Raw genomic sequence first — 14,964 nt, forward strand, 5'->3', positions numbered from 1 at the left:
AGCCGCATCTGTGACCTGTACCTCACGGCAATGCTGGATCTTTAACCTACTGAGTGAGGCCAGGGATCAAACCGGAGTCCTTATGGATCCTAGTCGGATTCCTAACCCACTGAGCCACAATGGAAACTCCCAAGAAGATCCCTTTCTAATTGCACAATCCCAGAGGTTAAACAATTGCCCAGGGTCCCCAGGCTAAGGGGAGACATACCTTGGTAAAACCCAACACAAAGCCTCCCAATGGCGAAACTAAGACTCTGCACACACACCCTGCCATGGAATAGATGTGCCTTCCCCCCTTTAAACTGGAGCCATGAATAGGTTTATCAGGTTCATTCTGTTCCCACTTAAGAATTGACTTGAACTGATAGTTCCAATAATAACTTTATGAAATTATACAGAAGAGCAAAAAGGAAACAATTTCAGACAATCAAAGCAGCATGACATTTATCAGGTTTACTAGATACCCAGATCTTCAACTCGGAGAAGCCCACAAGGAGAAGTCTTCCCTGGTCTTGGGCTCTTGAGGCCATCACCTTGTGGGGGCTTGGAGGTGGCATGAGGGGGACTTGGACCCATTTTCACCTGTTTAAAAGCCTGAGCAGAAGGTATATGTTTTGGCAGAGCATGTCTGCCTGATCACGCCAAGGTCCTTGGCTTTTGCTGAGCATTGCCAGTGGTGATACCATTTGGTAGAGCAGACAGTTCAAAGTGTGAAGGACATGGGGACACACGGCAGGAGAAGGGATCCCTTGTCGTAAAATATTCCAGAGCAGTGACAGAGTGTGGAGAGTTAGCATAGCCTTGCCTGTGAGTCTGTTCTTTGGAGTCTGGGCTCCAGGTGACACCAGTGACTTCCTTTTGCCCACGAGACCAGAGAATGTGCTGGTTCAACCCTGAGTTGGGGGCTAAAATGGACCTGGACTGAATTCTGTCCCTGTTAGTAGGGCTGTGTGGTGTGGGACAAATTCAACTTGGTTTCTGCTTCTCTAAGAAGGAATAGTAATAGTGTCTGCTTTATAGGAATGTTAGGAAGTTAACTTGAATAAAAAACACGTAAAGCTTTTATCACAATGCCTGGCATCGTAGGGGCTTTCAGTAAATGACGTTGTTCTTATTACTTGTCCGTCTGGATATTTGACTTCCTCTGCAAAGATGGCCACAGGCACTCACTGGGCCTCCTTGATCCTCTTAACAACTCTCCATGCCATCACCTTCCAAGGGTATGTGATGCCCAGTTCATCATGGCTTGGCTGGTGTGATACAGAGCCTTGGCACTTCTGTGCCTGGATGAAGAACCTCATTCTTCTAGACATAGTTATCAACGCAGTCGTCTTTGGAGAGCTCACACTGCTGAGGACCTCTCTCCACAAACAGGGAAAGAGAGGGACCCACGTTACCCCACATAAAACATATATCTAATTCCAGAATCAGTTGCCCACCGAACATCGTGAGTTTTGTATGAAAGCCCATCTCCCATTTGCCAAGTTCCCACAGCAAACGTCCCACCTCCATCCCATCCTTAGGTGCCGCAGCTTAGAGTGAAGACTGCAGAGGCTGATCGTGTCTTGAATTCGCTGTGCCTCACTTCACTCACTGTAAAATAGAGATAATACCACCACCAACTGCATTGGGTTAAATAAGGTCTGGAGTGTAGACGCTGCACGTGCCACCAATCACATAGTAAGCCCTCAGGGAAAGCTACCACGGTTCTCCTCCCCCTTTTCACCATCCTCCCCTCTCTGTCCTCCTCCTCATCCTCCCTGGCATCGTCACTGAGGCCAGGTGTGGCAGCTCAAAGGTGCTTCGCTTCAGTTCTCTTCTTTCTGCTCACCCAGGCTGCAGGGTGGTATCTTTTATGCTGAACCCCTTACCCCTCCAACTTCTTCTTCCAAACATGGCAGTCTTGCCCCACAGCTAATAATATGGATTTTTGAGGCTCTCAGAAATATGGAGTCATGTCTCGCCTCCCCCAGTTTCTGGCTGTCGGTGCCAAACTGTGGAACCCTTCAGGGCATTTTCTTTTTATTTATATATTTATTTTGAACTGAGTGAATTTTGTTATATTTATAGTTGTATGACCATCATCACAACCTAATTTTAGAAACTTTCCATCCCAGACCCCCAGTCCATCCCTCCCCCTCCCCTTTGGTAACCATAAAGTTTTTCAAAGTCTGTGAGTCTGCTTCTGTTCTGCAGATAAGTTCATTTGTATCCTTTTTTTAGATTCCACCTATAAGTGATAGAATATGAGGTTTATCTCTCATTGTCTAACTTCACTTAGCATGATAATTTCTAGGTTCATTCATGTTGCTGCAAATGCCATTATTTCATTCCTTTTAATGGCTGAGTAATATTCTACTGTATATATATACCACATCTTCTTTATCCAGTCCTCTGTTGATGGACATTTAGGTTGCTTTCATGTCTTGGCTATTGTATATTAGTGTTGCAGTGAACATTGGGGCACGTGGATCTTTTTGAGTCATGGTTTTCTCTGGAGAGGTGCCCAGGAGTGGGAAAGGGCATTTTCTGATTGGTGAAATGGCATTACTGCCCACTTTGTGGATTTTTGTGACGGCTTTAAGTGAGATGATGCATGTACATTTCTTAGAATAGTAACTGGCTCATTGTACGTGATCAATCAGCAGTAGCTCTTCTCGGAGCCAGGCCACCTCCCAGGCACACATATCCCCCTACCCAGAGCCCATCCTTAGGTGCCATCCACTGATAGGGAAGTGGTGCAGGCTGTTGAATTCTGTCCTCATATGCTCTTTGGTTTCTCTCTTAGGAAAAGCACCTCACTTTCTGCGGCTCCAAAATGTCGAGGTGAATGTGGGGCAGAATGCCACGTTTCAGTGCATTGCTGGCGGAAAGTGGTCTCAGCACGACAAACTTTGGCTCCAGGTAAGGATGGGAGGGGCCTCCTGCTCACACCTGCCTCTTACCTGGTAAAGGGAGGCAAGTGTGTGCCCTGAAGAACTTGGTGGGGAAAGGAAAAGTACATTTTTTATATACCTTGGCTCCTTGGATGATACTCTGCATCCCTGTTCTTGTTAAATCTGAACTCTAATTCTTTTATATATCAGTATGCCCATTTTACAGATGGAGCACCGAGGCCATAACATAAAAGTACCAGAACTAAAATGTGCAACGATGGCATTTTCAAACTGCCCTCTTGGTCCTTTAAGCCCAGAATCCTGAACTAAAGCAAACTGAATATTTTAGATTCTGGATTCATTTGCATTTCCAGGAATGCAGTTTTTGTCAGTTTCTACAGAAAGTCCCATTGGGACGGATTGAATCTATAGATCACTTCGGGGAAAACTGACATCTTAATGATAATAATGCATCTTCTCACCATGAGCATGGTATATTTCTTCACTTGTTTAAGATCTTCAGTAATTTCACTCAGCAAGCTTTTTGTAATTTTCAGTGTCTAGGTCTTGTACATCTTTTGTCAGATGTATCCCTCAGTATCTTCTATTTTTGATGCTACTATAAAAGACAGTTTAAAAATCATAAATTCTGATTTTTCATTACTAGTATATAGAGATACAGTTGACTTTCCTATATTGGTCTTATACCCTGCAACCTTGTTAAACTTACTATGGCTATTTAAATTTAAACTAATTAAAATAAATGAAGGGAGTTCCCATTGTGGCTCAGTGGGCTAAGAACCCAACATGGTGTCTGCAAGGATGCGAGTTCAATCCCTGGCCTTGCTCAGTGGGTTTAGAATCAGGTGTTGCCATGAGCTGTGGTATAGGTCACAGATACGGCTCAGATCTGACGTGGCTGTGGTTATGGCATAGGCTGGGAACTTCCATAGGCCACAGGTATGGCACTTTGAAAAAATAAATAAATAAAATAAATGAAGTTCAAAACTCAGATGCTCAGTCGCACAGGTTCCATTTCAAGTACACAATTGCCACATCCATCTCTTGGCTACCATGTTGGACAAATGCAGATCGAGAACATTTCTGGCATTACAGGAAGTCTTATTGGAGAGCACAGCTGTAGAAAGGTACCACTTCTGTATCAAGGCATCAGGAATACTGCTGTATTACTCAGCCATTAAAAGGAAAGAAATAACAGCATTTGCAACAACATGGGTGGACCTAGAAATTATCATGCCAAGTGAAGTTAGACAGTGAGACAGCAACATCATATGCTATCACTGACATATGGAATCTAAAAAAAGGACACAATGAACTTCTTTGTAGAACAGACTTTGAAACTGACTCAGACTTTGAAAAACTTATGGTTTCCAAAGGAGACAGGTTGGGGGTGGGGGATGGGCTGGAGGTTTGGGATGGAAATCCTATAAAATTGGGTTGGATGATTGTTGTACAACTATAAATGTAATAAATTCATTGCATAATAAAAAAGGAAATATATATTAAAAAAAGAAAGAAGTTGACTCCCATTACCTCCAACTTCATATACTCAAGGCTCTCTATTCTCTCTTCTGACACAGTCTGGATGTTGGTCCCATGTGCAGCACACTTTGATGGGAATTCACAGTATCTCTTCTCTTCTTGCATTTGAGTTCATTTCCTGCAGTTGGAAAATCCCTAGAGAGAGAGAGAATGGGGTTTCTTTCTTGCTTCTTAGTAGGGCAGGGGGATGAAAGTAACAGTAATGTCTGCTTCTCCCATTTCCTCGGCTTCCCTGCAGACCCCAGGGGAGCACGGGAAACTTCCACGTGTCGCTCAAGTGTTTACATAATACTCTTTGCTCTCTTCATTATAATTAGCGTTCAGGTACATCAGTCCCCCAGGAAGCTTTGTCATTTCAAGGGCATTGCCTCAGTTGGGTCACAAGAATGAGGAGAGACAGTCACAAGACCTCCAGCATCTTTTTTTTTTTTTTTTTAAAACCTTCAGCGTCTTTATTTGGGTGTTCCAGCCCTTCTACGAGCATCATTGCCACAGTTGCGAGTTGCATGCCCCAAACCTTGGGTCTCTCTGTGGGAGGATGTGAAAGCAGAATGTAATTGAAGTTTTGAAGAAGACAGCAACGCATGGATTAGAGCTCTTCCACACCTTATTTATTTATCTCTTTTCCAGTGTAAACCAGATCTCATATCACAGAACATTTTTGCAGGTGGCTTACAAGGGGACATCAAACCCGACAAGATAGCATAAATTATAAGTGTGGCCACACGAGATAGGACAAAAGGAGCCACCAGGAGCTGGTCGTGGGCAAAAAACCCCCTTGTGTTTCTCTGTTCTCTCTGCTCTTCTTGGGGGGGTCACACGTGGAGCCCACAGCAGCACGGCCCCTGGCAGAATAAGGAAAACGTGTCAGATATACAGTTCACAGTGTCCCCAAGATAAACGCGTACCAATTGCTCGGGAAAACTCTAACTGTTGTTCACACGGAAGCCAGACAGGAATTGTTCCCGGGAGTCCTCATAAAGCAAACAGCATGTGATGAAGGGAAGGGCGGCCTCCACCACAGTCTTACTGAGGGCACATGAATGAGTTTCAGAGGCTTGTTTCCTGTAATGATGCTCTGTGTCAAAGCACGGGTTGCAGGGTGATGGTGGGGGAAGGTGGTGTCTACAAGGGAGGGGGTGGGTGGGGTGATGCGGCAGAGGTTCCCCCCCCCCACCTCTACTCATCCATCTCCATCCTGGGACACCTTCCCCGCATGTGCAGAGTGCATAGATTCAGTAACTCTGGCTTCAAGAAACCACCAGAGACGTTGTCACCCTCATTTGTATTTCAGGAAACGCTGGGAGGTAGAGGGTTTACATGATGCCCTCTGGCAAAGTGCCCACGTCGCCAGTTACATCCAGGCTTATATTCAACAGTGTAGTTGGAAGTAGGTTAACATCTTTCTCCAAAATATGAGACGCCTGTGGGACAGCTGCAGCCCCTGATCTGAGGCGGGCTAAGGCGGTGGCGGATTTCTTAGGAACTAGTATTGCTTTGGATTTATTCCAGCTCCTAGAGGAGCAGCCTGCAGACTCGCCAAAGTTCTGTTCCATCTAACAGGGCTGCAGTGGCCCAGCCTGAGAATTTTCTGAGTCAAACAGGTATGTTGTGGCCAAGAGTCCAGATCACCCAAGGCAAGTGTGCTTCTCGGCACTGCTATTTTTTTGCCGTAGCTTCCAAGATAAGGTGAGGGATAACCGAATCACCCAATGTGCACACTTTTTTTTTGCCCACCAGTTTTAAATCAGGGAAATAAAGGTAGTGACTTTATTTTCAGAATAGAAGGGCCCACTGCCAGAAAGGCCCTTCTTTCTGGCAGTGGGCAGGGAGCAGTTGGTGGCCTCAGGGTTGGGATAAATTCCTGTTGCCTTTCTTGTAGAGAATGTGCTTGCCTTCCTTTCTATGGGTTTAGGCTTTACAGCTTGCTTGTTTTTAAGTGCTTTCAGATCATAAATTCATAGCTTAAGAAGGAAGACGAGGAGTTCCCTTGTGGCTCAGTGGGTTAAGAACCTGGCATTGTCACTGCAGTGATTCTGGTGGCTGCTGTGGCCTGGGTTCAATCCCTGGCCCAGGAACTTCCCCGTATATTGGGTGGGACCAAAAATAAAAAGAAGGAAGACTAGCCCATACCTCTTGGCACCCTCTTAAAAACAATATTGGAAGACCTCATCGGCTGGTGCCAGCTTTCTTGGAATTATAGTGCAAGTTTTGCATACAAATCAACCAACAGGACCAATGCAGAAATGTGTACACCTGAGCCTAGAACAATTCTAGTCCTCCAGGGACAAGGCGGATGAAGGCCAATAAAAGTTATAAACAGACTCATCTTGTGCTGGGATGATTTCCTCTTGAGGCAAAGCGTGTGTTGCCATGGTCTCCGGTGGAAGGGCCTCATTCATAACTTGCTGATTCCTTATATGATGCGTTGGCCTGAGGGATCCAAACGTGTAATTTTTAAAGCAGTTTTTTTTTTTCCAGGCTGGCAGACAGTGTGCATTCTGCCTGGAATGTCTCGTAAGCAAAGCAGCTTACACTTTGGGGAGCCCTTTGAAAAAAATGACAAAAAGAGAGCAATATTCAGGGTACAACTAGGTGGAACTGTAGTGACAGAAGTATCAGTGCAACACAGTGAAAATGTATCTGGCATCTTTTCTGGAAGGTAATTTGGCAGAAGCTATCTCACACCTTTAAATGTACATATTCTTCCAACAAGTAATTTCACTTTTGGGAATTTATCTATGAAAATAGCCAGAGACAGGGAAAAAAATTTATATGCAAGTGGGTTCAATAGGATAAAACCTGACGATAGCTTAAATGTCCAGCAAAAGGGGCTAAGTCAGTGGAGCCATTACGTATGAGGTTAAGGTGTATTTAATGCCATTTTCCCAATATGTATTTAAATGAATATAGCAAGTTTAAAACAATATGCCTGATTATTAATTTTTTATCAAAAAACAAATATGTGTACACGCATTTACCCAAATATATACTACCTGTATAAATATGCACATTTAACACTATGAAGCTTATAACAAGACACCTAATAATTGATTGGGATCTTAGATTCTGTATGATTTTAATTTTCATCTTTGATCTTTTCTGTTTCATCCAAATACTCTAAAATGAGTATGGATGATTAACACACACAGAGAATAATGTTATTAAGGAGAAAAAAATGCGAGTTCCCTGGTGGTCTAGTAGCTAAGATCTGGTGCTTTGGCTTTCACCACGCGGCCCACCTGGCCTGGGAACGGAGATCCCACATCAAGCTGCCTCATGCCTCGGGAAACTAAAAAAAGAAGAAAAACAACCACTATTTCCTAGGTACAGACTAGCCTAAGGCTGGTGGGTGCCTTCACAAGGCGCTTCCAACAGAAGCGTCAGTGCTGGTCCCCATCGAGGATGTGGGTAAAATTACCCTCAGACCTACCCCCTCGCCCTACCCCTGGATACTGTTCCTCAAGGAGGAAGTTTAGAAATATTTGTATGTGTCACCAGTCTTTATGGAAGATCGCGGTCCGTGAGATCGTCTCGCGGGCTCGGGGGCAAAGCTCTGTCAGCCCCACTGCAGGGCTGATCTCCAGGCTTCTCTGCCGAGGATTCGCTCCATCTGTTGTTTGTACAACAGGTAACGTTTGAAGGGCTTCAGAAATGAGGCCGTGTGTCTAAAGCCTCTGCACAGATCTCAGTCGGGGCAGCGTATGTGTTTAGACAAATCAGGGGCATGGTCACAGCGAGCAGAATCGGGCAGGAAGAGGCGCCCGAGCTGCGAAGCCATCAGCACCAGGGCGGCCACAAGCGAGGCTGACAAGCTAAGCAGCCGTGTCCTTCCGCGCAGCCGCAGAGTCTTCCAGTAAACCTGATTTCCCGCTGCCCGAAGGGCTCCCGCTGGCTCCCGGGGCTGCGAGTGTTTGGGAGCCAGCTCCCCCCTCTGCCTGACTCCACCGGGCGTCCCTTCCACGTGGGGCTTCTGCTGAAACGCTAGTGGTCCCCCCACAAGCACACAATAAGGATAAATTAAGGATGACGTTTATAACGGGGCATTTATTGGGCACTTAACATATGATGTATTTAATCCTCATAACCAGTCTTTCAGGTAGATGTTTTATAAAAGAGGAGACTGAACCTTAAGGTGTAAATGTTCCCCACAGGGCAGAGTCTTGCAGGTTGTGGGGACAGGTTTTTTGTTTGTTTGTTTGTTTGTTTGTTTTTTGTCTTTTTAGGGCCACTCCTGCACCATATGGAAGTTCCCAGGCTGGGGATTGAATTGAAGCTGTAGCTGACAGCCTACACCACAGCCACAGCAAGGCAAGATCCTTAACGCACGAGGGAGGCCAAGGATTGAACCTGCGTCCTTGTAGATACTAGTTTGGTTCGTTACTGCTGAGCCACTGATGGGCACTCCCAATGGGGGCAGGTTTTGAATGGAGTCTGTGCCATACTCTTAAATCCACAGATCTTCCTTCCCTGCTGACCTCACAGTCCTGCCTACTTTCTATCTCCATGCTGGCCTTTCCTTCCCTACAGATGAATGCCTATTAAAAAAAATTCATTTAATTTACTTAGCACATAGTTTCACACCTTTCATTTACACTGTGCTAGAGACTTAAAGAGATTGGAGATTCAAATCTACAGATAAAATTCCAACACCTTTGGGATTTTCTTTTTTTTTTTTTCTGAATTGCTCCCTTCTACTTGCCTTCCTACAGCTCTGTTTCCTTTCTGGGCCACATTTGCTTTTCTTTCTTTCTGTTTTTTTTAATTTTTTTTTTATTTTGGTCTTTTGAGGGCCACACCCATGGCATATGGAGGTTCCCAGGCTAGGGGTCAAATCAGACCTGTAGCTGCCAGCCTATGCCAGAGCCACAGCAACATGGCATCAGAGCCGAATCTGCAACCTACACCACAGCTCACAGCAAGGATCCTTAACCCACTGAGCGAGGCCAGGGATCGAACCCGAGTCCTCATGGATACTAGTTAGTCAGGTTTGTTAGCCACTGAGCCACAACAGGAACTCCCTGGGCCATATTTCTCAAATGTGATGTCTACACTTGCAATGTGGCTTTTTTTTTGGGGGGGGGGCTTTTTGCCTTTTGTAGGGCCGCTTCCCACGGCACACGGAGGTTCCCAGGCTAGGGATCCAATTGAAGCTGTAGCCGCCGGCCTACGCCAGAGCCACAGCAACGTGGGATCCGAGCTGCATCTGCAACCTACACCACAGCTCATGGCAACGCCGGATCCTTAACCCACTGAGCAAGGGCAGGGACCGAACCTGCAACCTCATGGATCCTAATCGGATTCGTTAACCACTGAGCCACGATGGGAACTCCAAATGTGGCTGTCTTTAACTCCTACCTCTTTTCAGATGAGGCCCTTCTGAAGGTCACCAGTACTTTTCCTGGTGCTAAAGCCAAAGGTGGGGATGGGAGTGCTTCTCCCCCTCCTCTTCCATCCTTGTTCCTCCTCATACTCGGCTCTTCTTTCAGCCTTTGATGAAGCTGACGGCTCCCTCCTTGAGAATCTTCATGCCCTCTTGGTTCTATGACATTACCTCTCAGCAACTATGAAGGGTCTGAGAGTTTTCCTCATTTGAAAGCTGACAGGTGAGCCTGTCTAGGGCATGGATGCTGGCAGTAGACATGAGACTCGGGTCAGAGACAGAGGACTTTACTGCTTACCACCCAGCAGACAGCATGAGCTTCATGTCTGCAGCAGTTTCCTTTGTTGTCCCTCCCCCCCAAGTCCTGTGATGAGGGTGTGGTGGTGGATCCAGGTGGGGTTTATACACAGCAGGTCTGTGACATAGCTGGGGAACCCTAGGCTTAGGAAACCACCATCTTTTATTACTAGCTTTATGGAGATATAATTTGCAAACCACAAAGTTCAAGAACTCGACCATTCAGTGGTTTTTAGTGTATTTACAGAGTCATGGCACTGTCATCACACACTCTGTCTTTCCTTCAATTTCGCCCAGAGGGGCCCCAGATTAAGAAACAACTCCTTTAGGGCACCCAGGGGATGGAAATCTAGGCGGGCTTTGGCTCTGCCTGAGGTTGCATTCTCTCAAATCCATCGGCACTTGATGCATCCACCCCACCCTCGTCTGTCCCGTGTGAGTCATAGGCAACTCTGACCTGGAAAGTGCTCTCCCCATCCCACCCACTTCTTTTTTTTTTTTTTTTTCTTTTTTCATCTTTTTAGGACCGCACCTGCGGCATATGGAAGTTCCCAGGTTAGGGGTCCAGTTGGAGCCTCAGTTGCCGGCCTGTGCCACAGCCACAGTGATGCCATATCTGAGCTGCATTTGCCACCTACATGACAGCTCATAGCAATGCCAGATCCTTAACCCACTGTGTGAGGCCAGGGATCAAACCTGCATCATTATGGATCCTGGTCGGGTTTGATACTGCTGAGCCACGATGGGAACTCCTCTCCTTTGCTTTCTAGTAGCTCTTCCTCAGTGTTTTCCCTCCGTCCATCCTTCATTTCTGTGCTTCAAGATTTGATCCCAACCCATCCCAGCCCCAGGGCACAGGTGCTGGGGGAACGAGGTGTGGACAAGGCAGCCTTGCTCCTTTCCCTTGTGGATCTTAGGTTTTGGCAGTGGAGGCAGACATCTAGCAACAAACGGATCAGAGAGCTAAGTATTTCATCACACAGGTGACCAGGTTCCCGGGGGTTAAAGGGTCTGCTGAGGAGGGAGGAGGGAGAGTGGGGAGGATTCTGAGTCTCAGAGAAGTGCCCTCTGCAGAAGTGGCCTTTGAGCAGAGCACCGAGAGGTGAACTGGAACTGGTCAGACGGCCATCAGGCCACACAGGGCGATGGCACGTGTTTCCTGCCTTTCACCACCTGCTCACCCTCTTTGCTCAGGGCTGATGGCCCCCGCGGGGGCTTATGCCAGGACCCTCCTGACTCTGCGGGAACTCCGAACCCACAAATCAACCTGCCATGGGCAGTCGGCCGGGCATGCACTGGGCCCTTGGGAGGCCTTCAGCACAGCTAATCAAAAATGATTTATGCCCACTTCTATTTCTTTTAACTTTTAATAAAGAATAATCAAAAGCTATTCTTTAGAGACTGCCAAAGAGGTACCAGTAGGGTCTTAAGAGAATCGGTGAGCCAGATTTGAGCAAGTTTCCAAATGTCATGCTGCTGAAGCAGTGCGACTCGAAATGAAATGAATAATCATTATAAATGCATTGTGGGGATTTCACCTAAATATTTTCTAGCCAGGAGATTTTTGGAGCAATTAGAGTAATTCTCCACTGGAAATGCTGGGCCTTGTTTTACTTTGTGTGTGTGAGCTGGAAGCTCAGAGCAGCACACAGAAGCCTTCCAGGACCTGGGTGTTAGAACAGCGCCTGTTAAAACAGGCGTGCTGTCCGTGGCACAGTTTCCTTGTATTAGAGACGGTAATGTTTCCACTTCTGCAGATTATAAATCAGAGGCTAGCCTGCAGGCACTCTCTGAAATAATGGCAGCTGTTTTTTGCAGGCTGTATCTTATCTCTCGGTGAAGGGAATATGTCCTAGCAGGGAAGCAGAGAGGTTGGGGAATATTGCAAAATGGTGAGGCCATTATAGATGCCTTGATAGCTAATCAGGTGATATGAAAGCAGCAGACTCTCCATGGCATCAGGTGCTCCTCCTGTCTTCCTTTCTGGATAGTTCCTGAAGATAGTGAGCTTTTGCCTGGGGATGGAAGGATGCAAGGGTCAGGAATGCTAAATCGTGGGTGTTGGCAGCCCCTGCTCTTACAAAGAGGATGTGTTTCCAGACCAAGCCATCTCCGGCCATGTAAAACAAAACAGGCCGAGGGAAGGTGGAATTTGAGTTGTTTTAAGAGAGAGAGAGAGAGAGAAGCAAATGAAAGAGGAGAAAGAAAAAAGATTTCCAAGGGAACTGTTGCCAGGATGAGAAGCATGGGTATAAAATGGGATTAAGCAGGATCACCGATGAAGCTAGAAAATGCCTTTGTTCAACATAGAACACCTGTGGCCCCCTGGGTGGATACATTGGAAAAAGGTTCACCCTCTGGGCAGATTCAGCCCTGGGGCAAATAGGCTGGCAGGTAGGCAGAGCCAGTGAGCAGAGAAAACAGATAACCATCCTTTGCGTGGATTGTCAGCCTGTGGTCAGGACCCCTGCTTGGCCAGCAGAGCATGGATTGGATTCGGGTGCCATCCTTGTGGCCCATGGCTGGACGTCCTTGGTATAGTGGCTGATCCCTCAACCTCAGCAGGAAGCCTGGATTTAAGGAACGTTTCCATGCATGTGTTTTGTGCTGTTCTTTGGCCCCTTGCTTTCCACTGAGGGGTGTGAGATGACACATTAGCATTCCAGTCTTGGAGGACAAGGCCGGCAGCATCAGCATCACTCTGGAATTTGTTTGCAGTGTAGATTGTCTAGCCTCACCCCGACCAACTGTGTCACCCTGGAAGTGATTTTTTTTTATTTTATTGAAGTATGGTTGATTTCCAGTGTTGTGTTAGTTTCAGGTATATAGCACAGTGGTTCAGTTTTATGTGTGTGTGTGTATTTCTATTTTATATCATATATAATATATATGTATACACAACACATATATTATTTTTCAGATTATTTTTCCTTATAGGTTATTACAAAATATTGAGTGAAGTTCCCTGTTCTGTGCAGTGGGTCCTTGTTGCTTATCTATTTCATATATAGGAGTGGGTATATGCTAATGCCAGACTCCTAATTTATCTTCCTCCCTCTCCTTTCCCCTTTGGTAACTGTAAGTTTGTTTTCTATTTTGTTTTTGTCTGAGAGTCTGTTTCTATTTTGTAAATAAGTTTGTTCATATCCTTTCTTTTTTAAATTACACATATAATCAATATCATATGATATTTGTCTTTCTCTCTGGCTTACTTCACTTTGTATGATAATCTCTGGATCTATCCATGTTGCTTCAAGTGGCATTATTTCATTCTTTTTTTATGGCTGAGTTAATACTCCACTGTATATGTACCACATCTTTATCCATTCCTCTGTTGATAGACATTTAGGTTGCTTCTGTGTCTTGGTAATTGTAAATAGTGCTACAGTAAACATTGGGGTGCATATATTTTTTCAAATTATAATTTTCTCCAGATATATGTTCTGGAGTGGGATTGCAGAGTCATATGGTCAATGTATTTTCAATTTTTTAAGGACCCTGCATACTGTTCTCCATAACGGCTGCACCGATTTACATTCCCACCAATAGTATCAGAGGGTTCCTTTTTCCTGGAGGTGATCTGTATGGGTGCTAAGGTTTGAGAGCCACTGCTTTAGCCTGATGGGTTAAGTAAACCTCACCCAAGCCTAATGTAACACAGCAGATATGACATCATTATCCATATGACATTATCCTTTAATAATATATTTAGAAAGTCTGTTAGCCAGGAGTGTCAGATGCTTTGCCCCTCCTTACATAGACATTTCTGACTTAAAGACCCCTAGACAGCTAGGGACCTACTACATCGATTCGCAGTCTGCTTTCTGCAAGATGGCATTTGATGTTCTTTGAACAGGCAACGTCTCTGAAACTGTGCACACACTCACAGAGTCGGTGTAACTAATTGTGCACTGTCCTGTACTGGTGGCAGCTGGGTGATGTGGCTAAGGCCTCAGTCTGGAATCAGTTCACCTCGGTCCCAGTCACTCAGCAAAGCAAAGTTGTATAGGGTTTTGCTGCTCCTCCTGCAATTCATGGACCAGCAGCATTGGCAATACTCCGGAGCTTGCTAGAAATGAAGGGTGTCAGGTTGCACTCCAGACTCAGGCCATCAGAGTCTGCATTTTTAATGAGATTCCCCAGGTGGTTTGTATGCATCTTAGTTCCAGAAGTACCATTCTAAACCACGTTGCGCTTCACTTATTTTCTGTCTCAGTTTCCTCCTTTGGAAAAAAAAAAAAAAAAAAAGTTCACAGGACCTATATGACGCCTCTTCCTGCATTAGAATCCCCTGGAGGGTTTGTGAAAGCAAAAATGTCCTGGCTAATTTATTAGGTCCAGGGTGGGGCCAGAACATTTGCATTTCTAGCAAGTTCCCAGGGGATGCTAATGCAGTGGGTCTGGGGACCACACTTTGAGAACCACTGTTCCAGATTATTCCAGCAGCCTTGCCCATCTCCTGCTGGCCCTGTTTTTCTCCATGAAGGATGTTCTTTCAGTACTCAACTTTATGTTTTGTTCTTTTTGCTATTTCTTTCCAATCTTAACCCAGCCTGTAAATTCTTCTGGGCAGAAATTATACCTTCCACACTCCACACTCTCTCATTTTCTGTTTTGTTAGGTAATGAGTACATTTCCAGTGCGATTAATAATAGAATAAGGAACGGGGCAAAAAACAACTCAGACTCTCAGTCCCAAGAAATAGCCTCCACTGATGGATATCAGCCCTGGAGTTCTCATTAAAATGAACATCGGTTTCCAGGTGATAATGCTGCTGGCCCGGGACCCACCCTTTGAGAAGTACTTCCTAGGGATTTTAGAAGGATTAAGTGAATTCTGTCATGT

At 45.5% G+C, this 14,964-nt stretch overlaps 1 protein-coding gene across 1 annotated transcript in view; it reads left to right on the top strand.

Moving 5' to 3' along the window:
- The window catches only part of LOC125121856 (receptor-type tyrosine-protein phosphatase T-like), a 140,906-nt gene that overhangs the window by 28,009 nt on the left and 97,933 nt on the right, over positions 1-14,964 (top strand). Inside the window, exon 5 of the mRNA XM_047770176.1 lies at positions 2,789-2,904. Within this exon, the coding sequence (XP_047626132.1) occupies positions 2,789-2,904 (116 nt within the window). The remainder of the gene's footprint in view (positions 1-2,788; positions 2,905-14,964) is intronic.

The sequence above is a fragment of the Phacochoerus africanus genome, chromosome 3 (assembly GCF_016906955.1).
Source record: "Phacochoerus africanus isolate WHEZ1 chromosome 3, ROS_Pafr_v1, whole genome shotgun sequence".
In the NCBI taxonomy this organism is placed as follows: domain Eukaryota; kingdom Metazoa; phylum Chordata; class Mammalia; order Artiodactyla; family Suidae; genus Phacochoerus; species Phacochoerus africanus.